The sequence below is a fragment of the Tachyglossus aculeatus genome, chromosome 22 (assembly GCF_015852505.1).
Source record: "Tachyglossus aculeatus isolate mTacAcu1 chromosome 22, mTacAcu1.pri, whole genome shotgun sequence".
In the NCBI taxonomy this organism is placed as follows: domain Eukaryota; kingdom Metazoa; phylum Chordata; class Mammalia; order Monotremata; family Tachyglossidae; genus Tachyglossus; species Tachyglossus aculeatus.
The window spans coordinates 38,749,439-38,775,539 of record NC_052087.1 but is presented as its reverse complement, the minus strand read 5'-3'; the positions used below and the strand labels follow the sequence as shown (position 1 = coordinate 38,775,539).

General features: G+C 47.0%; 1 protein-coding gene across 5 annotated transcripts in view; it reads right to left on the bottom strand.

Annotated features, from left to right (window-relative positions):
- NAA40 (N-alpha-acetyltransferase 40, NatD catalytic subunit) overlaps nt 1–26,101 on the bottom strand; it is a 58,812-nt gene that overhangs the window by 7,418 nt on the left and 25,293 nt on the right. For 4 of the 5 annotated variants that reach the window (XR_005455686.1, XM_038765116.1, XM_038765117.1 and 1 more), the window contains exons 1-3: nt 22,987–23,017; nt 5,310–5,405; nt 1,473–1,525 (exon numbers count right to left, since the gene is read on the bottom strand). Coding sequence is in view for 4 of the 5 variants with exons in the window: in XM_038765116.1 (XP_038621044.1) it covers nt 1,473–1,525; nt 5,310–5,405; nt 22,987–22,992 (155 nt within the window). In the remaining variant the exon portion in view is untranslated. Of the gene's footprint in view, nt 1–1,472; nt 1,526–5,309; nt 5,406–22,986; nt 23,018–26,101 lie in introns of those variants that run through there. The other variant, XM_038765118.1, reaches the window with a different exon arrangement.

Below are 26,101 nucleotides of genomic sequence, written 5' to 3'. Positions count from 1 at the left end.
TTGCTCTTGCCTTAAAAGCAAAGCTTTTCCTGTTCTTCTCTGCTGCTCCTATTATCCACCCACCGTGTTCTTCTCTCCGACTCCGTCTCACAGGCATTCTTCCTGTGGGCCCCAATGTCCCATACAACCTGTCACTGCCCACTCCAATAAGTCCCTTCACTCTTCTTTCAAAGCCTCGACAGGATACACTTCTACAGGGCCCACCCGGAGACACTGCAGACTCCAAAAGTTGGCCAGAGGGAACTCGAATGCACCTGGCTCTTCCACAGTGTATGTTTCCGTTATGCCATTTTGGCACTCGCCTTCCTGAAGGGTTCCCTCTCCTTTCATCAGAGCTGTTTCTCCTCCTGAATCTCCTACCCTGAATTTGGATTGTGAGCCAGGTTTAATTTTATCTTCTCTACAACTTCTAGGACACTGTCCGAACATGGAAAAGGGAACGGCGAAGCAGGTTACCAGGGTGCGGAATTTCCCCAGCACTTGTGAAGTGTTGGCCTGAAGTTTGATATCGGGCCCGGAAACAAACTCCACACTCCTTGAAGAAGACTCTCCCATTTCACTATTCCATGAGGAGACACGGTTCTAAGCCTCAAAGGTTGAGGACCTGTTGGAATTTAGCTCAGACAGATGCCACCTAATTATTACAGATAAGCACCTTCAGAAGAGGAGTGTGGGTCTCTCAGTTTTCTTCTTTTTTTTTTAATGGTACTTGTTCAGTGCTATGTGCCAAGCACTGTACTAAGCACCGGGACAGACAGACGCTACTTAAGTTGGACAGAGGCCATGTCCCACATGGGGCTCACAGTCTTAATCCTCATTTTACAGATGAGGAAACTGAGGCACAGAGAAGTGAAGTGACTTGCCCAAGATCACACAGCAGCCAAGTGGTAGAGCAGGGATTAGAACCCAGGTCCTTCTGACACTCTGACCCATGCTCTATCCACTAGTTCTACTCCCATGGTAAATTCTGAGTTCTTTTTCTACAGGATTTACTGAAGGCCTCTTTTTCCTTAGTAAGTACTGATCAGGCAATATTGTAAACTTTTACCTCCAGTTACAGCGCTCTCACTTTCCCTATTATATTGGAATGACCCAGTGGAATGTTTCTGGCTTGGGAATCTTGTTTAACTCTAATTGGGCATCTATGATCGGTCTGGCATAGGGATGTGGGGCTATTCCATGGGAAGGCTCCCTCTATATCCTGGCATATGTTTCGTGGATTAAATAGTAGAGAATATCTGAGGCCTGTTGAGGCATTCGAAAGCCTTCTTCAAGGCTGCAAACACTCAAGTTGAGATGCCAAAAGTTAATCAGACACCCGCTGACAGGAGATTTGAGAGCCTGCCACAGCTGCTGATTCTTCCCGGGAATCAGAAGGAGAGCAACAAAGGGGAGAGGGGTGCCAGCTGAAGAAAGCCAAACAGGACCAGCCCAACTCAGTTGGCCGGGGAAAGAAGAGCTCTGTAACTCACCCATTTCGGTCATATTTTTTGAACACTGGGAAGGCCTCTAAGGGATCTCCGAGCTGTAAACAGAGGGAGACAGAGAGACGGGTCACTTGACAAAGCAGAGCGAGTACGGGCCTTGGCAAGATTACAGCCCACGCGCAACAGGCTTTTGCCCTCTACTATCTCGAATCTAACACTGGGAGATTTCAATTCATGTCATCGATAGGATTCATCAAGGGGTATCTTTCGCGTTTTCCCCTGATTTCAAAGTGCGGGAGGTTTGGGGAAAAGCAAGGAGGAAGAGGAGTAAGGGGTGGTGCACCCTTGAAAATCAAGAATAAAGGGGAACTTTACGGAGGGGTTGGGACACAGTGAACGAGCAGACTTCTTACTCTTCTCCACTTATACATCTCTGCTTGTCCTTTCACTGGACAGAAAGGATCCAGTCTGACCAAATCCAGGAAGAACCTAAAAATTCCCAGCATACTCCTGACCCAGAAGGTAGCATAGGGAAAAATGGGGGTGATAACACCACCTCATGATTAGCTGCCGACAGTTTCTGGAAAATAAGGAAACGGGGGGAGAGGGGGAGAGCAGAGATAGCTGGGGGTGGATGGAGGCCCAGGATGGTGTGTGCCTCATTTTCCCATGGTTTCTAGACTGTGAGCCCGCTGTTGGGTAGGGACTGTCTCTATATGTTGCCAACTTGTACTTCCCAAGCGCTTAGTACAGTGCTCTGCACACAGTAAGCGCTCAATAAATACGATTGATTGATTGATTGATTGAAGAGGCCAATGGGGAACCCCTAGTTCCAACCACAACCATACTTGGTACCCACAGAATCTGTCCTTTTTCGGGGGGACTTCTCTGGGGGTGCCACCATCAGTAGGATGTATGCTTGAGCTGTTTTTCAGTAATGGTGATGGTTTGAGCTGAGCCATCCATACTCTCCTGCGGCCCCCCGGATGTACTGTGCAATGATTGGTGCAATGAATGTGGGGCATCCTCTGTGGGGTGCAGCAGATTCTGCTGTGCTCTCATCTGGTTTGTAGGCCATTACTGAGTGAGGGGCTCACATCCCCTGAATCATCGACTGGTGGGGTCTTCACTAAAAAATATATATATGGGGGATATCGTGGGCTAACGTGGCACAGCACCTCATGGGCTCGGACATTCAATTCAATCGTGTTTACTGGGCGCTTACTGTGTGCAAAGCACTGTACCGGCAACAGCTGGAGAGGCCTACGCCCCTTCCCATTTTGGGTCTCCCCTTCGCTGATGGAGACCGTAGCTGCTGACGAGCAAGAGGGAAGGAGCAGAATGTACCGCGCGAGAAGGAAAATGGCTTTAAATGCAATGATGGTTTACCAGTAGAGTAATCATCATCCCATGTGCATAAAAACCATTATGCGCCGGCTGAGATGGCAAACGCCAGCAGAACAACCAGGCAATTTCACTTGCTCAATACATCTCATATAGTCAGCCTTAACCCTGGCCTAGAAGCTGCAACTTACCGGGGAGCAAAGCCAATATTCCCTGGAGTTAGCACTGGAATTCCAGCCCGGACAGAGCTCGAAAACTGGGGAAGGAGTGAAGAGTGGGAAGCTTTCCCCTCACCCCCTTGCAAAGTGATTTCCCCCACAAAAAGAACTTCTGTTCAGCTCTGTGGATCAGTCAATCAATCGATGGAATTTAGCATGGTGTACTGGCTAGAGCACTGGCCTGGGAATCAGAAGGACCTGGGTTCTAATCCTGGCTCCGCCACTTGCCTGCTGTATGACCTTGGGAAAGTTACTTCATTTCTCAGACAGTTACTTCATCTGTAAAATGGGGATTAAGAATGTGAACCTCATGTGGTCCTCATGTCCAACCTGATGATCCTGTATCTATCCCAGCACTTAAAACAGTGCTTGACACATAGTAAGTGCTTAACAAATACCATTATTGTTATTACAACGTGCAGAGCACTGTACTAAGCGCTTGGGAGAGTACAATACAAGAAAATTAGTGGACATGTTCCCTGCCCATAATGGGTTTACAATCCAGAGGGAAGACTGTGAAGGCCACAATAACCTGGGCAGAGCTGGTACAGTGGTTGGGAAAGCCCGGAAGGCTCACCGGGCTCAGAACGAAGCCACGTGTTACTGCAACAAGTGCTTGGAGCTGAAATAAATACGCTGGCTCCAGACAGTGTCCTTCCTTCAACGTCCCAACTCCCAGGCTGACAGTGCTGGGTGATCAATGAGCAATCAACAATAACAATAAATACAACAGCCATTGCTCCTCTAAACTGTAAGCTTCTTATGGGCAGGGAACGTGTCTACCAACGTTATACTGTACTCTCCCAAGTGCTTAGTACGGTGCTCTGCACACAGTAAGCGCTCGATACATTCCACTGATTGACTGATACGCCAGGCCCTTTTGGAGGGGATCTTTCGGACTTTAAAGAGATTAACCAAACACCTTCCCAGGTTTCCAAACTGTACTGCACTATGGCAGAGGAACAGTTTTAGAACTAGATTTACTGTTGACGATGAGCTCTGATCAGAAAGTACCAGAGAAAAGCTTTGATTTCCCCACAGGACCATTCAGCATCTTTCACCATCCCAAGAGTCTGGGGAGAGGTGATTTTAATTATAATACTAATAATAATGATGGCATGTGTTAAGCACTTACTATGTGCAAAGCATTGTTCTAAGCGCCGGGGAGGGTACAAGGTGATCAGGTTGCCCCACGTGGGGCTCGCCGTCTTAATCCCAGTGGCAACGGGAAGCCACTACTGGCCATGGGCCAGCTGAAGAGCTGAGAAGCATGCCCAGAGCAGGCAACTTCCAAGCCCTGCCTGAGAATGCTCATCTTTCTGAACTTTGCTCTGCTTGTTTGTTTACTTAGTCCAAAGGCAGTCTCTTTCCAACTCTGCTACCTGGGGAATCCTCTTCTCTAGAGCTACCGAGGCAAAATCAGTGGGAATGGGAGTGGGGATTATTTCGGGCTGGGTATGGGTGGCTCAGAGTTGTTGCAACTAGGAAGTGGGGATCAGAACCCTAACCCCTGACCTTTATGTTTTGCACGGGGGCGAGGAAAAGAAATACCGGGAATCTGCAAATTTCTAGGACGTAGCCAGAGGAGGGATGCGTAAAAGGCAGCATCTGAATCAAAACCAAGACTCAGCAGAATGCAGCATGGGGAGTGAACATCTGCTAATACAAGAAGCTTAAGAAGAGCAAGCTGGGGCAGACTGGATAATAATAATGGCATTTATTAAGCACTTACTATGTGTAAAGCACTGTTCTAAGCGCTGGGGAGGTTGCAAGGTGATCAGGTTGTCCCACGGGGGGGCTCCCAGTCTTCATCCCCATTTTACAGATGAGGGAACTGAGGCCCGGAGAAGTGAAGTGATTTGCCCAAAGTCACACAGCTGACAACTGTGGAAAAGAGCCCGGGCTTTGGAGTCAGAGGTCGTGGGTTCCAATCCCGGCTCTGCCAATTGTCAGCTGTGTGACTTCGGGCAAGTCACTTCACTTCTCTGTGCCTCAGTTACCTCATCTGTAAAATGGGGATTAAGACTGTGAGTCCCCTGAGGGACAACCTGATTGCCTTGTACCTTCCCCTGCGCTTAGAACAGTGCTTTGCACATAGTAAGCGCTTAATAAATGCAAAATCATCATCATTTGAACTCATGACCTCTGACTCCGCAGCCCGGGCCCTTTCCACTGAGCCACGCTGCTTCTTTTTCAGGCCACTTGGTGGCACCCAAATCAATCCCATTAAAGACTCCACGGGAAATCTGTCCCCTAGCCCGGTTTTCTGCCAGCCCTGACAAAAGCGGGATGGCACGGGCCGGAAAGGGAAAGGATTCACCTTGTTGGCAGCCTCCACTTTGGCACAGACAGCATCCATAGCTGCTCGTTCCTCCAACCGCTTCTGTTTCTTCTCCTTGGCTTTGCTTGACTTCCTCTGCAACACGTAGAGGGGTGGGGAAGAAACAGACACATGGATGTTATACCAAAAACCAGACTAGAGCCTGAGGGGCTGTGTAGAACTGAATGGCGGCCCTTGTTTTCATTACCCGCTGCCCCCAGGAACACCAGATCCCAGACGGCCACAGGCCACTATGGTCATTTGATGAATTCGAGCTGGAAGGCCCTGGGGTAGTGACTTCTGCTGTGGGGACCTGAGTGACACGACAAGCCACCACTGCCGACTTGCCACCTTTCGGCTACACCCATTTCCAGGGTGACAGCACCCCCCTCTCCTTTGGATCCGCGGTTCCGGGCACGTGTTCTGATGATCAGGGGCGATGGGCACCCGGGAGAGGCTGGCGAGATAGCCGCGGGTGTCCAGATCTACAGCCGTAGCCCTGTGAACCCAAAAACGGCAGGGACAGCCCCCGGGAAAAAGGGATTCACTCCATCCACCCTCTCCTCTTCCTCCCCATCGGTAACTGGACCGAGCTACCACACTGTGCTACGGCATCCGGCCCTTCTGGGGTTTCGGAACTAGAGTTCTCAGAGGCCGGGTGATCTTCTGGGAATTATGCACGGCGGGAGCTACTTAACTCTTTCACACAAGCACACCCCCGTTGGACGCATCCCCCTAATTCATTCAATCGTATTTATTGAGCGCTTACTGTGTGCGGAGCACTGTACTATGCGCTTGGGAAGGACAATTCGGCAACATATAGAGACGGTCCCTACCCAACAACGGGCTAATGGCCTCAGCAGTCAGAAATTGGAGGTCTCACTGGAACGTCTCGCATGGCAGGCTTCCCGAAAGTCGCCTGACCTGCTTGTGCCTACAAGCTAAGGCTAACAGCCAAGAACCCAGTGGGGCTTGAGGCTCCCGAGGCTGTAGCCAATCTACTAGCCCACCTTCCTTGCAAAGCCAAGGCAAGCTGGCTAAGCCCAGCAAGGAACACGGCCCCCAGCCACATCGTCTACCCCGTAATGGGGCTGCAGAGCACACCCAAGAGTTCAAGCCGGGACAGTTGCGGCTCTGACTTGAGGCCACCAAGGATGATCCGTCTACACGAGGGGAAGGAAGTGGGGTGGGAGTCCAGCCAACTGCAGGGAGTGCAAACGGGAGCAAGGCCTCATTCCTCCTTGGCTTGGGGGAATCCAACGGAAAATTATTTCTGATGTCATCTACAGGGGACAACTTTAAACACTGGGTGGGAATTCCCTCCACCTTAGTGAGCCAGGCGTTGGCAGGGGTTGAACTTTCCCTGGGTTCGCCGTCGCCAACCCCAGGAGTGGGGCGGACAACTGACAGAATGCCAGGTTTCACTGATGTGAACGGCCCTGCGTGAGAGAAGCAGCGTGGCGCAGTGGAAAGAGCATGGGCTTTGGAGTCAGGGGTCGTGGGTTCAAATCCCAGCTCCACCAACTGCCAGCTGTGTGACTTTGGGCAAGTCACTTAACTTCTCTGTGCCTCAGTTACGTCATCTGTAAAATGGGGATTAAGACTGTGAGTCCCCCGTGGGACAACCTGATCACTTAGTAAACTCCCAAGCGCTTAGAACAGTGCTTTGTACATAGTAAGTGCTTAATAAATGCCATTATTATTATTATTATTATTATTATTATTATGAACAACCGAGGCCAACACACTTGTCAGTCCTCACCGCAATACCCCAGGCAAAATAAGTTTTGGATTTCACTCCATTTTCATTAACAGTCTGTGTTTGTTCTGTGTCGGTCTATATTAAGAAAACTGCCCCCGGTAACTTAAAAGACTCGATGGCTCTGTTTCCGCACCACTTTTTTACATCCGACTGAAAGGCAGGAAAATTTCTTCCCCTCTCGGTTCTGAAGGCAAGCTCCATCTTAGCCCCGGACAGGCTTTTCTGCAGCTGGCCGAGAGTCTCCTGTCTCCTGCTGCGGCCATTGGATTTGTTGCCACTCCTAGGGGGTAACAAAACTGGCTTGCAGGATGAGTGTTTCAGTATAAATTCCCCATCCTGCCCAAGGTCCAGGACCACTCGCCCCTTCTTTCAATCAGGTGCGTCCATTTTTTGTTTTCTGCTGAAAGCGGCTCAGACTCGACGATGGGGGAGGTCGAGGTCGGAGTGGAGCCGGCCCAGAGGGCATCCAGTCATGCTGCCCATCCCTCAGCTTCGAGGAGGAGGAATATCAGGTGCCACGGGTGCCACTGTTCCTGAAGTAACAACTGGACCTGACACAGTTGGGGCTCTTGGAGAAACAAATTGCTCTGGGGCAGAGGAAACCATGGCCAGCTCAAACCTGGAGAATAAATTCTAAACCCTAAAACGTCTTTAGAGAAGCAGTGTGATCTAGGGCAAAGAGCTCGAGCCTGGGACCAGAGGGTCTGGGTTTTGAACCTGCCTCCGCTCCTTGACTGCTGTGTGACCTTGGGCAAGTCTTTAGACCTCAGTTCCCTCTTCTGTAAAACGAGGATTAAGACTGAGCCCCATATGGGACATGGACTGTGTCCAACCTGATTAACTTATATCTGCCCCAGGACTTAATACAATGCCTGGCACATAGTAAGCACTAAACAAATACCATTTAAAAAAAAACAAAACGCAGGTTTCTAGATACATGCTATATTCTATATCCTGATTTCCAAGAGCATTAAGCATCCCTAGCCATCTCACTGCTAATAAACAATGGAATATCTATGGACCCTTTTCCTGGAGGAAGTTCTCCAGGCCTAAAAGCTGATGTGGTTCGGCACTGTTATTATAATTAACAATGATGGTATCTGCTAAGTGCTTACTATGTGCCAAATACTGTACTAAGTACTGGGGGAGACACAAGATCTTCACGTTAGACACAGTCCCTATCCCACATGGGGCTCAATATGGCTGAGAAGGTCTATGAGTACCTTCTTTTAGACTGTGAGCCCACTGTTGGGTAGGGACTGTCTCTATATGTTGCCAATTTGTACTTCCCAAGCGCTTAGTACAGTGCTCTGCACATAGTAAGCGCTCAATAAATACGATTGATTGATGAGTAAAAATCATTTCAAAATAGCTCCACCTGGATTAATGAGATGGGGAATGGAGGATAAATGACTCTGTTGGCCCCAAGAGCCTGGGTCCAAACTAGATCCCACTAGACTGTAAATTTGTTGAGGGCAGGGATCATGCCTACCAATTCCATTGCACTGTACCCTTCTAATCAATCAATGGTATTTATTGAATGTTTACTATGTGCAGAGCACCTTACTAAGTACTTGGGAGAGTACACTGCAACAGAATTAGCAGACACCTTCCCTGCCCACACTTGGTAAGCCCTCAAATACCATCGACTGATTGGTCCAGACTAAGTAAGGAGCTCTCAAAACACCAGGAAAAAGGATATTCAGTTGCTTCAAAATTGCTCCTACACCCGACCAGCCAAAGGAAATGCCACAGAGGGCAGGGAAATAAAATCCTGACGATTCATACAGCAACAAGTGAAAAGAGCCCAGTGAGAGAAGCCTCACTCCAAGGCTGTAAACCTGGTTCCCATTATCAATCCCTTCTAAGATTAAGTTTCATAGCCTGAAGCCATGCGGTTGCTGGGAATTGGTGGGGAGGGGGCACTGGAGCATAAAGGCAGAAGCTGGGTTGCTCAAAGGCAGAGCTGACTTTTAGGATAAAATAGCCTTGCACCTCTTATTTTCAGGGTAGAAAGATTCTGGCACCAGTAAGGGGCTGGGATGAAATACATCTCCTCAAAAATCTCCAGTGGCTGCCTGTCAACCTATGAATCAAGCAAAAACTTCTCACTCTTGGCTTCAAGGCTCTCCATCACCTCACCTCCCTCCTCTCCTTCTACAGCCCAGCCAGCACCCTCCGCTCCTCTGCCGCTACCCTCCTCACCGTACCTCATTCTCGCCTGTCCCACCGTGGACCCCCGGCCCACATCCTCCCCCTGGCCTGGAATGCCCTCCCTCCACACATCCGCCAAGCTAGCTCTCTTCCTCCCTTCAAAGTCCTACTGAGAGCTCACCTCCTCCAAGATGCCTTCCCAGACTAAACCCCTTTTTCCTCTCCTCCTCCCCATCCCCCCACCCCACCTCCTTCCCCCTCCCCACAGCACTTGTATATATATTTGTACCGATTTATTACTCTATTTATTTTACTGGTACATATTTACTATTCTATTTATTTTGTTAATGAGATGTGCATTTAGCTTTAGTTCTATTAGTTCTGACGACTTTGACACCTGTCTACATGTTTGGTTTTGTTGTCTGTCTCCCCCTTCTAGACAGCTCGTTGTTGGGTAGGAACCATCTCTATATGTTGCCGACTTGTAATAACAATAATAACTGCACCTGTATATATGTATATATGTTTGTACATATTTATTACTCTATTTATTTATTTTACTTGTACATATCTATTCTATTTATTTTATTTTGTTAGTATGTTTGGTTTTGTTCTCTGTCTCCCCCTTTTAGACTGTGAGCCCACTGTTGGGTAGGGACTGTCTCTAGATGTTGCCAATTTGTACTTCCCAAGCGCTTAGTACAGTGCTCTGCACACAGTAAGCGCTCAATAAATATGATTGATGATGATGATGATAATAATCATGATGGTATTTGTTAAGCATTTACTACATGCAAAGCACTGTTCTAAGCGCTGGGGGGGTACAAGATGATCAGGTTGTCCCACGTGGGGCTCACAGTCTTCATCCCCATTTTAAAGATGAGAGAACTGAGTCACAGAGAAGTGAAATGACTTGCCCAAAGTCACACAGCTGCCCTTTCCTCTCCATCCAAACCGCTACCCTGCTGGTTCAATCTCTCATCCTATCCCGACAGGATGACTGCATCAGCCTCCTCTCTGATCTCCCATCCTCCTGTCTCTCCCCACTTCAATCTATACTTCACACCGCTGCCCGGATCATCTTTGTGAAGAAACGCTCTGGGCATGTTATTCCCCTCCTCAAAAATCTCCAGTGGCTACCAGTCAAACTACGCATCGGGCAAAAACTCCTCACCCTGGGCTTCAAGGCTGTCCATCCCCTAGCCCCCACCTACCTCACCTCCCTTCTGTCCTTCTCCAGCCCAGTCCGCACCCTCCGCTCCTCTGCCGCTAATCTCCTCACTGGGCCTCCTTCTCACCTGTCCCACCGTGGACCCCCGGCCCACGTCATCCCCCGGGCCTGGAATGCCCCCAATCCCTCTGCCCATCCGCCGAGCTAGCTCTCTTCCTCCCTTCAAGGCCCTACTGAGAGCTCACCTCCTCCAGGAGGCCTTCCCACACTCAGCCCCCTCCTTCCTCTCCCCCTTCCCCCCCCGCCATCTCCCCTGCCTTACCTCCTTCCCCTCCCCACAGCACCTGTATAGATGTTTGTACAGATTTATTACTCTATTTATTTTACTTGTACATATTTATTATTCTATTTATTTTATTTTGTTAATATGTTTTGTTGTCTGTCTCCCCCTTCTAGACTGTGAGCCCGCTGTTGGGTAGGGACCGTCTCTATATGCTGCCAACTTGTACTTCCCAAGCGCTTAGTACAGTGCTCTGCACACAGTAAGCGCTCAATAAATACAATTGAATGAATGAATGAATTGGCAGAGCCGGAATTTGAACCCATGACCTCTGACTGCAAAGCCCGTACTCTTTCCACTGAGCCACGCTGTACTTCCCAAGCGCTTAGTACAGTGCTCTGCACACAATAAGTGCTCAATAAATTTGATTGAGTGGATGAATGAATACATAATATCACACAGACCCAATTTATTTTCTTCTCACTAGCACAGAAATCAGACTAGGGAAATGTAAAGATGCACATGGTCTGTGCAAGATTTATTCAAAAAGAAATATTCAACAAACCAGAGAGAAAAAATGTACAACATGGCTTACTGGAAAGAGCCTGGGCTTGGGAATCAGAAGTCATGAGTTCTAATCCCAGCTCTGCCACTTATCAGCTGTGTGACTTTGGGCAAGTCACTTCACTTCTCTGGGCCTCAGTTACCTCATCTGGAAAATGGGGATTAAAACTGTAAGCCCCACGTGGGACCACCTGATTACCCTGTATCAACCCCAGCGCTGAGAACAGTGCTTCGCACATAGTAAGTGCTTAACAAACACCATTATTATTATTATTACACACTAGAACTCTGAAAAACCTGAATTCTCATTCGGATTTCCAACCCATAATCAAAATACCATGTTTTGGTGAGGGATAAACCTGTTCTCCCTCCTCCTTAGACCGTGAGCCTAAGTGAATCGGGAACCGTGTCCGCTCTGCTTTTACTGTATCTACCCCAACAACTCAGCATGGTGCTTGGACAGAGTAAGTGTTTAATGAATACCTCAATTATTATTATTATTATTGGGGAAAAAACCATTAAAGTGGCTCTCCCGCCAAGAGTTTTAGCAGCAACAAGGAGCAGCGTGGCTTAATGGAAAGAAAATGGGCCTGGAGTCCCAAGGTCCAGGATTCTAATCCCGGCTCTGCAAAATGCTTGCTTTGTGACCTTAGGCAAGTCACTTTAGCTTCTCTGAGCCTGATTCCTTAACTATAATATGGGGATATCTATCTATTTATTTATTTTACTTGTACATATTTATTCTATTTATTTTATTTTGTTAATATGTTTTGTTTTGTTGTCTGTCTCCCCCTTCTAGACTGTGAGCCCTTAACTATAATATGGGGATATCTATCTATCTATTTATTTATTTTACTTGTACATATTTATTCTATTTATTTTATTTTGTTAACATGTTTTGTTTTGTTGTCTGTCTCCCCCTTCTAGACTGTGAGTCCGCAGTTGGGTAGGGACCGTCTCTAGATGTTGCCAACTTGTACTTCCCAAGTGCTTAGTACAGTGCTCTGCACACAGTCAGCGCTCAATAAATACGACTGAATTGAATTGAATTGAATATCTGTTCTCCCCATGACTGTGAGCCCCAAAAGGGGCAGGGACTGTGTCTAATCTAATTAACTTGTTCTTTCCCCAGGGCTTAGAACAGTGTTTGATAATAATAATAATAATAATAATAATAATAATAGCATTTATTAAGTGCTTACTATGTGCAAAGCACTGTTCTAAGTGCTGGGGGGGTTACAAGGTGATCACAGTCTTCATCCCCATTTTACAGATGAGGGAACTGAGGCCCAGAGAAGTTAAGTGACTTGCCCAAAGTCACAGAGCTGACAGTTGGAGGAGTCAGGATTTGAACCCATGACCTCTGACTCCAAAGCCTGGGCTCTTTCCACTGAGCCACTCTTAATACATAGTAAGCGCTTAACAAATACCACTAAATAAAAAAATGTGGCCCTCACCAGCCAGAATGCCCAAGATCAGGGAAAAACAATCCATTTATTGAGTGCTTACTATGTGCAGATAACTGTAGAGAAGCAGCGTGGCTCGGTGGAAAGAGCCCGGGCTTTGGAGTCAGAGGTCATGGGTTCAAATCCCGGCTTCGTCACCTGTTAGCCGTGTGACTTTGGGCAAGTCACTTAACTTCTCTGTGCCTCAGTTACCTCATCTGTAAAATGGGGATTAAGACTGTGAGCCCCCACCCCCGTGGGACAACCTGATCACCTTGCAACCTCCCCAGAGCTTAGAACCGTGCTTTGCACCTAGTAAGCGCTTAATAAATGCCATTATTATTATTATTATTATTATTATTATTTTATTATTATTACTATGCACTTGGAAGAGTACAAAAGTCTGTAAAATGGGCATAATGATAAGGCTGCTTCCAACCTCACAGATATTGAGGAAAATAAAAGGAGAAGATAACACACATGGAAGTGCTTCAGGTTTCTAGACCAGCACTCCTAAAATCCAAGACTAAAAGGTCTTTTCAGAAAGAACCACTTCCAACCAAGGTAAGTGAACTGAAGATGTGCAACAATGAGCTTCTGGGTACAGAGACCTGCAAACACTACTTGCCTGCTTTGCGACCTCGGGCAAATCAGTTTCTCTAGGCCTCGGATTCCTCATCTGAAGAATGGACATTAAATGCCTGTTGTCTTTCTCCCATTGACTGTGAGTCCCTTGTAAGACAGGGACTGGGCTGGAGAAGCAGTGTGGCCTAATGGATAAAGCACAGGCCTGGGTTCAAATCTCAGCTCTGCCGCTTGACTGCTGGGGGATCTTGAGCAAGTCACTTCACTTTTCTGGACCTCAGTTACCTCATGTGAAAATGGGGATTAAGACTGTGAGCCCTATGTAAATTAGAGACCGGATCCAACCTGATTATCTTTCATCTTCCCCAGTGCTTGGTACAGTGCCTGGTACATAGTAAGTGCTTCATTCATCCATCTAATCATATTTAATCATCCATCTAATCATATTTTGAGCCCTTACTGTGTGCAAAGCACTGTACTGAGCACTTGGGAGAGAACGCTTGGGAGGGAAGCAGCATGGCTCAGAGGAAAGAGCCCGGGCTTTGGAGTCAGAGGTCATGGGTTCAAATTCCAGTTCCGCCAATTGTCAGCTGTGTGACTTCGGGCAAGTCACTTCACTTCTCTGGGCCTCAGTTCCCTCATCTGGAAAATGGGGATTAAGACTGTGAGCCCCAGGTGGGACAACCTGATCACCTTGTATCCCCCCAGGGCTTAGAACAGTGCTTTGTACATAGTAAGTGCACTATAACAACAGACACATTCCTGCCCAGAATGAGCTCACAGCCTAGATAGGGAGATGCACATTAATATAAATAACAGATATAACAGATATTACAGATCTATACACTGCTTAACAAATAGCACAGAAAAATCGTATTGTATCTTCCTCAGTGCTTAGTTCAGTTCTCGACACGTAAGTGCTTAACAAATACCACAATTACTATTATCAATTTACTCAACTTCTGGTTATTTGTAGAAAAGTGAAGTGCTTCAGTTCAGGATGAATTCGAGCCAAGAGTGAGCTGTGATTACTCACTAAATTATGGACAAGACCAAGCCTAAACCTCTTCAATTAAATAAAAGCATAAAGAAGAGGAATGGCGTGTTGATGTATATGTATATATGTTTGTATATATGTATATATGTTTGTATATATGTATATATGTTTGTACATATTTATTACTCTATTTATTTTACTTGTACATATCTATTCTATTTATTTTATTTTGTTAGTATGTTTGGTTTTGTTCTCTGTCTCCCCCTTTTAGACTGTGAGCCCACTGTTGGGTAGGGACTGTCTCTATATGTTGCCAATTTGTACTTCCCAAGCGCTTAGTACAGTGCTCTGCACACAGTAAGCACTCAATAAATACAATTGATGATGATGATGATGGTGGGTGGGAGCTTTGAAAATGAGAAGCAGTGTGGCCTAATGGAAATAATAATAATGAGAATAATAATGATGGCATCTGTTAAGCCTTTACTATGTGCAAAGCACTGTTCTAAGCACTGGGGGGGATACAAGGTGATCAGGTTGTCCCACGTGGGGCTCATAGTCATCATCCCCATTTTACAGATGAGGGAACTGAGGCTCAGAGAAGTTAAGTGACTTGCCCAAGGTCAGACAGCAGACAGGTGGCGGAGCTGGGATTCGAACCCATGACCTCTGACTCCAAAGCCTGTGCTCTTTCCACCGAGCCACTAGGCCTGGAACTCAGAGGTCTTGGGTTCTAATCCCAGCTCAGCCAACTGCCTGCTGTGTGACCCTGGGGAAGTCACTTGTCTTCTCTGGGCCTCAGTTTCCTCAACTGAAAAATGGGGATGAAATACCTGTTCTCCCTCCTACTTACACTGTGAGCCCCATGCAGGATCAGGATTCATTCAATCGTATTTATTGAGCGCTTACTGTGTGCAGAGCACTGGACTAAGCGCTTGGGAAGTACAAGTTGGCAACATATAGAGACGGTCCCTACCCAACAACGGGCTCACAGTCTAGAAGGGGGAGATGGATGACAGAACAAACCATGTAGACAGGTGTCAGAATCGTCAGAACAAATAGAATTAAAGCCAGATGCACATCATTAACAATATAAATAGTAAGTATGTACAAGTAAAATAAATACAGTAATAAATCTGTACAAATATATAGAGAGGTGCTGTGGGGAGGGGAAGGAGGTAGGGCGGGGGGGATGGGGAGGAGGAAAGGAAAAAGGGGGCTCAGTCTGGGAAGGCCTCTTGGAGGAGGATTGTATTTGACCTAATTAATGTGTACTTTAACTTCTCTGTGCCTCAGTTACCTCATCTGCAAAATAGGGACTGAGACTGGGAGCCCTATGTGGGACAGGGACTGTCCAACTCCATTCCCATGTATCCTCCTCAATGCTTAGTACAGTGCCTGGCACATGGTAGGTGCTTAATAAAGACCACAATTACCATTATTACCCACCACAGTGCTTAGAACAGTGTTTGACACATAGTAAGCGCTTAATAAATATCACTAAAAAAAGAAAATCAGGAGTTTCAACTTAGTATGTACTAGCACGACTGAATGGGACTCTGGATTGCCTATGACAGATGCAGGTCTCATTGGGAACAAGTCGAGAACAGAGAAGCAGCGTGACAATGGAAAGACCCTGGGCTTTGGAGTCAATCAATCAATCAATCGTATTTATTGAGCGCTTACTGTGTGCAGAGCACTGTACTAAGCGCTTGGGAAGTACAAGTTGGCAACATATAGAGACAGTCCCTACCCAGCAATGGGCTCACAGCCTAAAAGGGGGAGACAGAGAACAAAACCAATCATACTAACAAAATAAAATAAATAGGATATGTACAAGTAAAATAAATAAATAGAGTAATGTCACGGGTTCAAATCCCGGCTCTGCCAATTGTCAGCTGTGTGACTTTGGGCAAGTCACTTAACTTCTCTATGCCTCAGTTACCTCGTCTGTAAAATGGGGATTAAGACTGTGAGCCCCCCGTGGGGCAACCTGATCACCTTGTAACCTCCCCAGCGCTTAGAACAGTGCTTTGCACATAGTAAGCTCTTAATAAATGCCATCATTATTATTATTACTAGACAGATCCTCTACGGCTGCAGGTCAGGTAAGGGTGAAAACTGCAGTCCCCCGGCTGATCTCTATCTTCAATCAATCAATCAATCGTATTTATTGAGCGCTTACTATGTGCAGAGCACTGTACTAAGCGCTTGGGAAGTACAAATTGGCATCACATCTTCAAGGAAGAAAGGTGTATGTACAAGTTGAGAAGCAGCGTGGCCTAGTGGAAAGAGCACGGGTTTGGGAGTCCAAGGACCTGGGTTTTAATCCTACTCTGCCACTTTGCTGCTGTGACCTTGGATACGCTCTGCTCCTCTGCTGCTAACCTCCTCACTTTTTTTTTTAATAGCATTTATTAAGCGCTTACTATGTGCAAAGCACTGTTCAAAGCGCTGGGGAGGTTACAAGGTGATCAGGTTGTCCCACAGGGGGCTCACAGTCATAATCCCCATTTTACAGATGAGGTAACTGAGGCCCAGAGAAGTGAAGTGACTTACCCAAAGTCACATAGCTGACAATTGGCAGAGCCGGGATTTGAACCCATGACCTCTGACTCCAAAGCTCGGGCTCCTTCCACTGAGCCACGCTGCTTCTCCACACATCTGCCAAACTAGCTCTCTCCCCCACTTCAAAGCCCTTCTGAGAGCTCACCTCCTCCAGGAGGCCTTCCCAGACTGAACCCTTTTCCTCTGCTCCTCCTCCCCATCGCCCCTACTCCCTCCCTCTGCTCTACCCTCCCGCCACACAGAACTTGTGTATGTTTGTACATATTTTACTAATGATCTGTGATTCTATTTATCTATTTTGATGTGATTGAGGCCTGTCTACTTGTTTTGTTGTCTGTCTCCCCCTTAATAATAATAATAACAATAATGGCATTTATTAAGTGCTTACTATGTGCAAAGCACTGTTCTAAGCAACTGGGGAGTTTACAAGGTGATCAGGTGGTCCCACGTGAGGCTTACAGTCTTAATCCCCATTTAACAGATGAGGGAACTGAGGCCCAGGGAAGTGAAGTGACTTGCCCAAAGTCACACAGCTGCCAAGTGGCGGAGCCGGGATTTGAACCCAAGACCTCTGACTCCAAAGCCCGTGCTCTTTCCACTGAGCCACGCTGCTTTCCCTTCTAGACTGTGAGCCTGCTGTTGGGTAGGGATTGTCTCTGTTGCCGAACCATACTTTCCAAACGCTTAGTACAGTGCTCTGCTCACGGTAAGGGCTCAATAAATACGATTGAATGAATGAATGGATAAGGCACTTCCCTTTTCAGGACTTCAAGTTACCTCACCTCTAAAATGGAGATTAAATCCTCCTCCTTCCAACTTAGACTGTAAGCCCTATGTGGGACAGGGCCTGTGTCCAACCTGATTATCTTGTATCTATCCTAGTGCTTAGTACAGAGTTTGGCACAACATAAACACTTCACAAATACCATTAATAACGTTCTCAAATAGGAAAACGTCACTCAAACATTGCCTAGCACATAGGAAGTACGTCACAAATACGAAGAATAAAAGTTTTCAAATAGGAGAGCATCACTCAGAATGTTACAGTAAAAAATGCTATTTCCCCACTAAGGGGTGACTTAAAGACAATGGCCAAAGGCATTAAATTAGCTTTAATGCCTGTTTCAACCAGTGAGGAATAGCTTTCTCTCTGTGGTGTCCAGCACCTTATTAACTAGTGCTTGATATTAGAATAATAATAACAACTTCAATATTTAGGTCATTTAGTTTAGGTCATTTACAAGATACCAATCAATCAATTGCATTTACTTTGGGGATTAATTTTGGGATTTAGGTCATTTAGTTTAGGTCATTTACAGGATACCAATCAATCAATTGTACTTATTGAGTGCTTACTATATGCAGAGCATCATCATCAATCGTATTTATTGAGCGCTTACTATGTGCAGAGCACTGCACTAACAGTTTGGGAGAGTACAATATAACAATATAACAGACATTCCCTGCCCACAACAAGCTTACACTCTAGAGTGGGAGACAAACATTAGTATAAATAAATTATGGAGATGTACATAAGTACCTTAAGGCCGAGGGAGGGTTGACTAGAGTGCAAATCCGAGTCCAAAAGCAGCAGAAGGGAGTGGGAGAAGAGTAAATAAGGGCTTAGTCAGGGAAGGCCTCTTGGAGATGTGCTTTTAATAAATAAGGTTATGAAGGTGGGGAGAGTGGGCTTGACGTTATTGTGTGTCAATTTTCCCAGAAAAGTGGTGCTAATGGAAGGGACAAACAACATCCAGAGGAAAGGACAAACTCTATTTTCAATAAGTATTCTGCACGCAGTAAGTGCTCAATAAATTATATTGAATAAATAATACTATTCTATTTATTTTGTTAATGATGTGCATCTAGCCTTAATTCTATTTGTTCTGAGGACTTGACACCTGCCCACATGTTTTGTTTTGTTGTCTGTCTCCCCCTTCTAGACGGTGAGCCCGTTGTTGGATAGGGACCGTCTCTATATGTTGCCAACTTGTACTTCCCAAGCGCTTAGTACGGTGCTCTGCACACAGTAAGCGCTCAATAAATACGATTGAATGAATGAATGAATGAAAAGAGCCTTGAGGAGGAAAAAGCTTAGCTACCACATTTGACTAAATTTGAGTATTTAGATGGCAACCCAACATCCTACCGCATTTCCAGGAAAACGATCAACTTTCGAAGAACTAAGGCTTGTGTTTTTTCATTGCAATTGGGCAAAGTCTCATCCCACTGTGAGAACTCAAAGAGTTTAGCATCTTGAGTCAGAGGTCATGGGTTCAAATCCCGGCTCCGCCAGTTGTCAGCTGTGTGACTTTGGGCAAGTCACTTAACTTCTCTGTGCCTCAGTTACCTCACTTGTAAAATGGGGGTTAAGACTGTAAGCCCCTCCGTGGGACAACCCGATCACCTTGTAACCTCCCCAGCGCTTAGAACAGTGATTGCACATAGTAAGCGCTTAACAAATGCCGTCATTATTATTATTATTATCCCTAGAGAAGCAGCATGGCTCAGTGGAAAAGAGCCCGGGCTTTGAAGTCAGAGGTAATGGGTTCAAATCCCAGCTCTGCCAATTGTCAGCTGTGGGACTTTGGGCAAGTCACTTAACTTCTCTGTGCCTCAGTTACCTCACCTGTAAAATGGGGGTTAAGACTGTAAGCCCCTCCGTGGGACAACCCGATCACCTTGTAACCTCCCCAGCGCTTAGAACAGTGCTTTGCACAGAGTAAGCACTTAACAAATGCCGTCATTATTATTATTATTACCCCTAGAGAAGCAGCATGGCTCAGTGGAAAAGAGCCCGGTCTTTAAAGTCAGAGGTCATGGGTTCAAATCCCAGCTCTGCCAATTGTCAGCTGTGGGACTTTGGGCAAGTCACTTAACTTCTCTGGGCCTGAGTTACCTCATCTGTAAAATGGGGATTAAGACTGTGAGCCCCCGTGGGACAACCTGGTCACCTTGTAACTTCCCCAGCGCTTAGAACAGTGCTTTGCACATAGTAAGTGCTTCATAAATGTCATTATTATCATTATTATTATTATCCCAGAAGCAAAAAGCTGGAGGCAGGGAACCTAGATTCGTGTTCACCTCAAAAATGCGAAAGGGCAGAATTAAAAGGGGACTGGCCGGCCTTATCTCCACCCCCTTAAAGTAGATGGGTGCCTCAACTTCCCCTACTGACTCCATTTCCGGGCTCCCGATGAAAAGGGGGCTGGCAACTTTCCCCTCTTGCAAATCCCCCCCTGAAAGGACGGAGAAAAGAGAAGGGGTGGTTGGAGCTGGGAAGCATTTGGGGGAGGTTTTGAAAGGGAATGGGAAAACCCCCAGCCATTAGCTGAGATGCAGATGAGGAAGGGACGAGTGACCCCGGGTCTCAAGAGAAGCGGTGTGGCTTAGCAGAAAGAGCCCGGGCTTGGGAGTCAGAGGGCATGGATTCTAATCCTGACTACGCCGCTTGTCAGCTTTGTGACTTTGGACAAGTCACTTAACTTCTCTGTGCCTCAGTTACCTCATCTGTAAAACGGGGATGAAGACTGTGAGCCCCACGTGGTACAAGCTGATTACCTTGTATCTACCCCAGTGCTTAGAACAGTGCTTGGCACATAGTAAGTGCTTAACAAAAACCGTAATTATTATTATTCTCTGTGCCTCAAGGCCCTACTGAGAGCTCACCTCCTCCAGGAGGCCTTCCCAGACTGAGCCCCTTCCTTCCTCTCCCCCTCATCCCCCTCTCCATCCCCCCATCTTACCTCCTTCCCTTCCCCACAGCACCTGTATATATGTATATATGTTTGTATGCATTTATTACTCTATTTATTTATTTATTTTACTTGTACATATCTATTCTATTTATTTTATTTTGTTAGTATGTTTGGTTTTGTTCTCTGTCTCCCCCTTTTAGACTGTGAGCCCACTGTTGGGTAGGGACTGTCTCTATATGTTGCCAACTTGGACTTCCCAAGCGCTTAGTACAGTGCTCTGCACACAGTAAGCGCTCAAAAAATACGATTGATTGATTGCCTCAGTTACCTCATCTGTAAAATGGGGATGAAGACTGTGAGCACCTCGGAGGACAAGCTGATTACTTTGTATATACCCCAGCACTTAGAACAGTGCTCGGCACATAGAAAGCGCTTAACAAATACCATCATTATTATTATTCTCTGTGCCATCTGTAAAATGGGGGTGAAGACTGTGAGCCCCACGTGGAACAACCGGATTACTTTGTATCTTTCCACTGAGCCACGGAGAAGCCTCGTGGCTCAGTGGAACGAGCCCGGGCTTTGGAGTCAGAGGTCATGGGTTCAAATCCCGGCTCCGCTAATTGTCAGCTGTGTGACCTGGGGCAAGTCACTTCACTTCTCTGTGCTTCAGTTCCCTCATCTGTAAAACGGGGATTAAAACTGTGAGCCCCCCATGGGACAACCTGATCACCTTGTAACCTCCCCAGCGCTTAGAACAGTGCTTTGCACATAGTAAGCGCTTAATAAATGCCATTATTATTACTATTATTTGGAGTCAGAGGTCAGGGGTTCAAATCCAAGCTCAGCCAACTGTCAGCTGTGTGACTTTGGGCGAGTCACTTCACTTCCCTGTGCTTCAGTTACCTCATCTGTAAAATGGGGATTAAAACTGTGAGCAGCCCGTGGGACAACCTGATCACCTTGTAACCTCCCCAGAGCTTAGAAAAGTGCTTTGCACATAGTAAGCGCTTAACAAATGCCATCATTACTATTATTATTATTAACTTCTCTGGGCCTCAGTGACCTCATCTGTAAAACGGGGATGAAGACCGTGGGACAACCTGATCACCGTGTATCCTCCCCAGTGCTTAGAACAGTGCTTGGTGCATAGTAAGAACTGAACACAGACCATCATTATTATTACTAAGCTATTACTACGTCCAAAGCACTGTTCTAAACTAGGGGCCCTGGAACTGAATGAAAGGATGCAAAGAGTGCAGAGAAGGAAAGGATGCAGAGAAGCAGCGTGGCTCCGTGGAAAGAGCCCAGGCTTTGGAGTCAGAGGTCTGGCGTTCAAATCCCACCTCCACAACTTGTCAGCTGTGTGACTTTGGGCAAGTCACTTCACTTCTCTGGGCCTCAGTTCCCTCATCTGTAAAATGGGGATTAAGACTGTGAGCCCCACGTGGGACAACCTGATCACCTTGTAACCTCCCCAGCGCTTAGAACAGTGCTTCGCACATAGTAAGCGCTTAACAAATACCATCATTATTATTTGGAGTCAGAGGTCATGGGTTCCAACCCCAGCTCCGCCACTTGTCAGCTGTGTGACTTTGGGCAACTCACTTCACTGGGCCTCTATCCCCCCCATCTCACCTCCTTCGCTTCCCCACAGCACCTGTATATATGTATATATATTTGTACATATTTTTTACTCCATTTTACTTGTACATATCTACTATACTTATTTTATTTTGTTAATATGTTTGGTTTTGTTCTCTGTCTCCCCCTTCTAGACTGTGAGCCCACTGTTGGATAGGGACTGTATATATGTATATATGTTTGTACATATTTATTACTCTATTTATCTTACTTGTACCTATCTATTCTATTTATTTTATTTTGTTAGTATGTTTGGTTTCGTTCTCTGTCTCCCCCTTCTAGACTGTGAGCCCGCTGTTGGGTAGGGACTGTCCCCATGTGTTGCCGACTTGTCCTTCCCAAGCGCTCAGTACAGTGCTCTGCACACAGTAAGCGCTCAATAAATACGACTGATGGATTGACTGTCTCTATAAGCCGCCAACTTGTACTTCCCAAGCGCTTAGTACAGTGCTCTGCACACAATAAGCGCTCAATAAATACGATTAAGACTGTGAGCCCCCCGTGGGACAACCTGATCACCTTGTAACCTCCCCAGGGCTTAGAACAGTGCTCTGCACATAGTAAGGGCTTAATAAATGACATCCTTATTATTATTATTATTATTATAACAGTGCTTTGCACATAGTAAGCGCTTAATAAGTGCCATTATTATTAAAAAGTGGGGAGGGGGGGCTGGGAGGGAAGAAGCGGGGGGGGGGCAGGGGAGGTCACGTGGGGGTCGGGGGTCACGTGGGGGTCGTCGGGGGAACAATGGGGGAGGGGGGTTGGGGGATGAGGGGAGCCCCCCTTTTAGGCCAGGCCTCACTCACCCCCATGGCGGCGGCGGCGACCCCAACTCCTGCACACACACACACACACAAATACACACACACAAACACACACACAGTTACACAAATACACACAGTTACACAAAGATACACACGGACACACACGCACACACCCGCCGGCGAGGAGGCGGCAACGGTTGTGGTGACGGCGTCGGCGGCGGCCCACACTGCGCATGCGCCGCACTGCCCCCCTCCCACTCCCGCCGGCCGGCGGCGCGCAGGCGCAGAAGCGCTCCAGCCTGAGGGCGGGAGGGGGGGCGGCAGGTGTGAAAGCGTGAGGGGGGGCACGCTCCGACCCCGCCCCCTCGCGTCGGGGGGCGCCGCGTACGGAATGACGTATTCCTCCCCCACCCGCTGTTGCTGTTACCATGGCAACTCGGGGAAGGGGTAGGGGGGCGAGGCCTGCCCCTGAGCTCCGATGCTTATAAGGGAAGCAGCGTGGCTCAGTAGAAAGAGCCCGGGCTTTGGAGTCAGAGGTCATGGGTTCGAATCCCCACTCTCTCACATATCTGCTGTGTGACCTTGGGCAAGTCACTTAACTTCTCTGAGCATCAGTTACCTCATCTGTAAAATGGGGATTAAGACTGTGATTCCCACATGGGACAACCTCATCACCTTGTATCCCCCCCCCCCCCCAGCGCTTAGAACAGTGACATAGTAAGTGCTTAAAAAATACCATTATTATTATGGCATTTATTAAGCGCTTACTACATGCAAAGCACTGTTCTAAGCGCTGGGGAGGTTACAAAGTGAGCAGGTTGTCCCACATGGGGCTCACAGTCCTCATCCCCATTTTACAGATGAGGTAACTGAGGCACAGAGAATCAATCAATCGTATTTAGTGAGCGCTTACTGTGCGCAGAGCACTGTACTGAGCACTTGGGAAGTACAAGTTGGCAACATATAGAGACAGTCCCTATCCAACAGTGGGCTCACAGTCTAGAAGGGGGAGACAGAGAACAAAACCAAACACACTAACAAAATAAAATAAATAGAATATATATGTACAAGTAAAATAAATAAATAGAGTAATAAATATGTACATACATGTATACAGGTGCTGTGGGGAAGGGAAGGAGGTAAAATGGGGGGATGGAGAGGGGGACGAGGGGGAGAGGGAGGAAGGGGCTCAGTCTGGGAAGTGATCTTACTGTGGGGGTTCCCCAAGATTCAGTGCTTGGTCCCCTTCTGTTCTCAATCTACACTCACTCCCTTGGTGACCTCATTCGCTCCCACGGCTTCAACTATCATCTCTACGCTGATGACACCCAGATCTACATCTCTGCCCCTGCTCTCTCCCCCTCCCTCCAGGCTCGCATCTCCTCCTGCCTTCAGGACATCTCCATCTGGATGTCCGCCCGCCACCTAAAGCTCAACATGTCGAAGACTGAGCTCCTTGTCTTCCCTCCCAAACCTTGTCCTCTCCCTGACTTTCCCATCTCTGTTGACGGCACTACCATCCTTCCCGTCTCACAAGCCCGCAACCTTGGTGTCATCCTCGACTCCGCTCTCTCATTCACCCCTCACATCCAAGCCGTCACCAAAACCTGCCGGTTTCAGCTCCGCAACATTGCCAAGATCCGCCCTTTCCTCTCCATCCCAACCGCTACCCTGCTCATTCAAGCTCTCATCCTATCCCATCTGGACTACTGCACCAGCCTTCTCTCTGATCTCCCATCCTCGTGTCTCTCTCCACTTCAATCCATACTTCATGCTGCTGCCTGGATTATCTTTGTCCAGAAACGCTCTGAGCATATTACTCCCCTCCTCAAAAATCTCCAGTGGCTACCAATCAATCTGCGCATCAGGCAGAAACTCCTCACCCTGGGCTTCAAGGCTGTCCATCACCTCGCCCCCTCCTACCTCACCTCCCTTCTCTCCTTCTACTGCCCAGCCCGCAACCTCCGCTCCTCTGCCACTAATCTCCTCACCGTACCTCGTTCTCGCCTGTCCCGCCGTCGACCCCCAGCCCACGTCCTCCCCCGGGCCTGGAATGCCCTCCCTCTGCCCATCCGCCAAGCTAGCTCTCTTCCTCCCTTCAAGGCCCTGCTGAGAGCTCACCTCCTCCAGGAGGCCTTCCCAGACTGAGCCCCTTCCTTCCTCTCCCCCTCGCCCCCCTCTCCATCGCCCCATCTTACCTCCTTCCCTTCCCCACAGCACCTGTATATATGTATATATGGTTGTACATATTTATTACTCTATTTATTTATTTATTTATTTATTTTACTTGTACATTTCTATCCTATTTATTTTATTTTGTTGGTATGTTTGGTTCTGTTCTCTGTTTCCCCCTTTTAGACTGTGAGCCCACTGTTGGGTAGGGACTGTCTCTATGTGTTGCCAATTTGTACTTCCCAAGTGCTTAGTACAGTGCTCTGCACATAGTATGCGCTCAATAAATACGATTGATTGATTGATTGATTGATTGATCAGGTTGTCCCACGTGGGGCTCACAGTCCTAATCCCCATTTTACAGATGAGGTAACTTGAGGCACAATGAAGTGCAGTGCCTTGCCCAAAGTCACACAGCTGACAACTGGTGGCGCAGGGATTTGAACCCATGACCTCTGACTCCAAAGCCTGGGCTCTTTCCACTGAGCCATGCTGCTTCTTATGCACATAGTATGTGCACATTCTTATGCACATTCCTTTATTCATTCAGTCGTATTTATTGAGCGCTTACTATGTGCATTCATTCATTCAGTCGTATTTATTGAGCGCTTACTGCGTTCATTCACTCATTCATTCAATTGTATTTATTGAGCGCTTACTGTGTGCAGAGCACTGTACTAAGCGCTTGGGAAGGACAAGTCGGCAACATATAGAGACAGTCCCTACCCAATAATGGGCTTACAGTCTAGAAAGGGGGAGACAGACAACAAAACAAAACATGTAGACAGGTGTCAAAATCGTCAGAACAAATAGAATTAAAGCTATATGCATATCATTAACAAAATAAATAGAATAGTAAATATGTACAAGTTAAACAGAGTATTAAATCTGTGCAAATATATGTACAAGTGCTGTGGGCACTCAGTCGCATTTACTGAGCTCTTACTGTGTGCATTCATTCATTCAGTCGTATTTATTGGGCGCT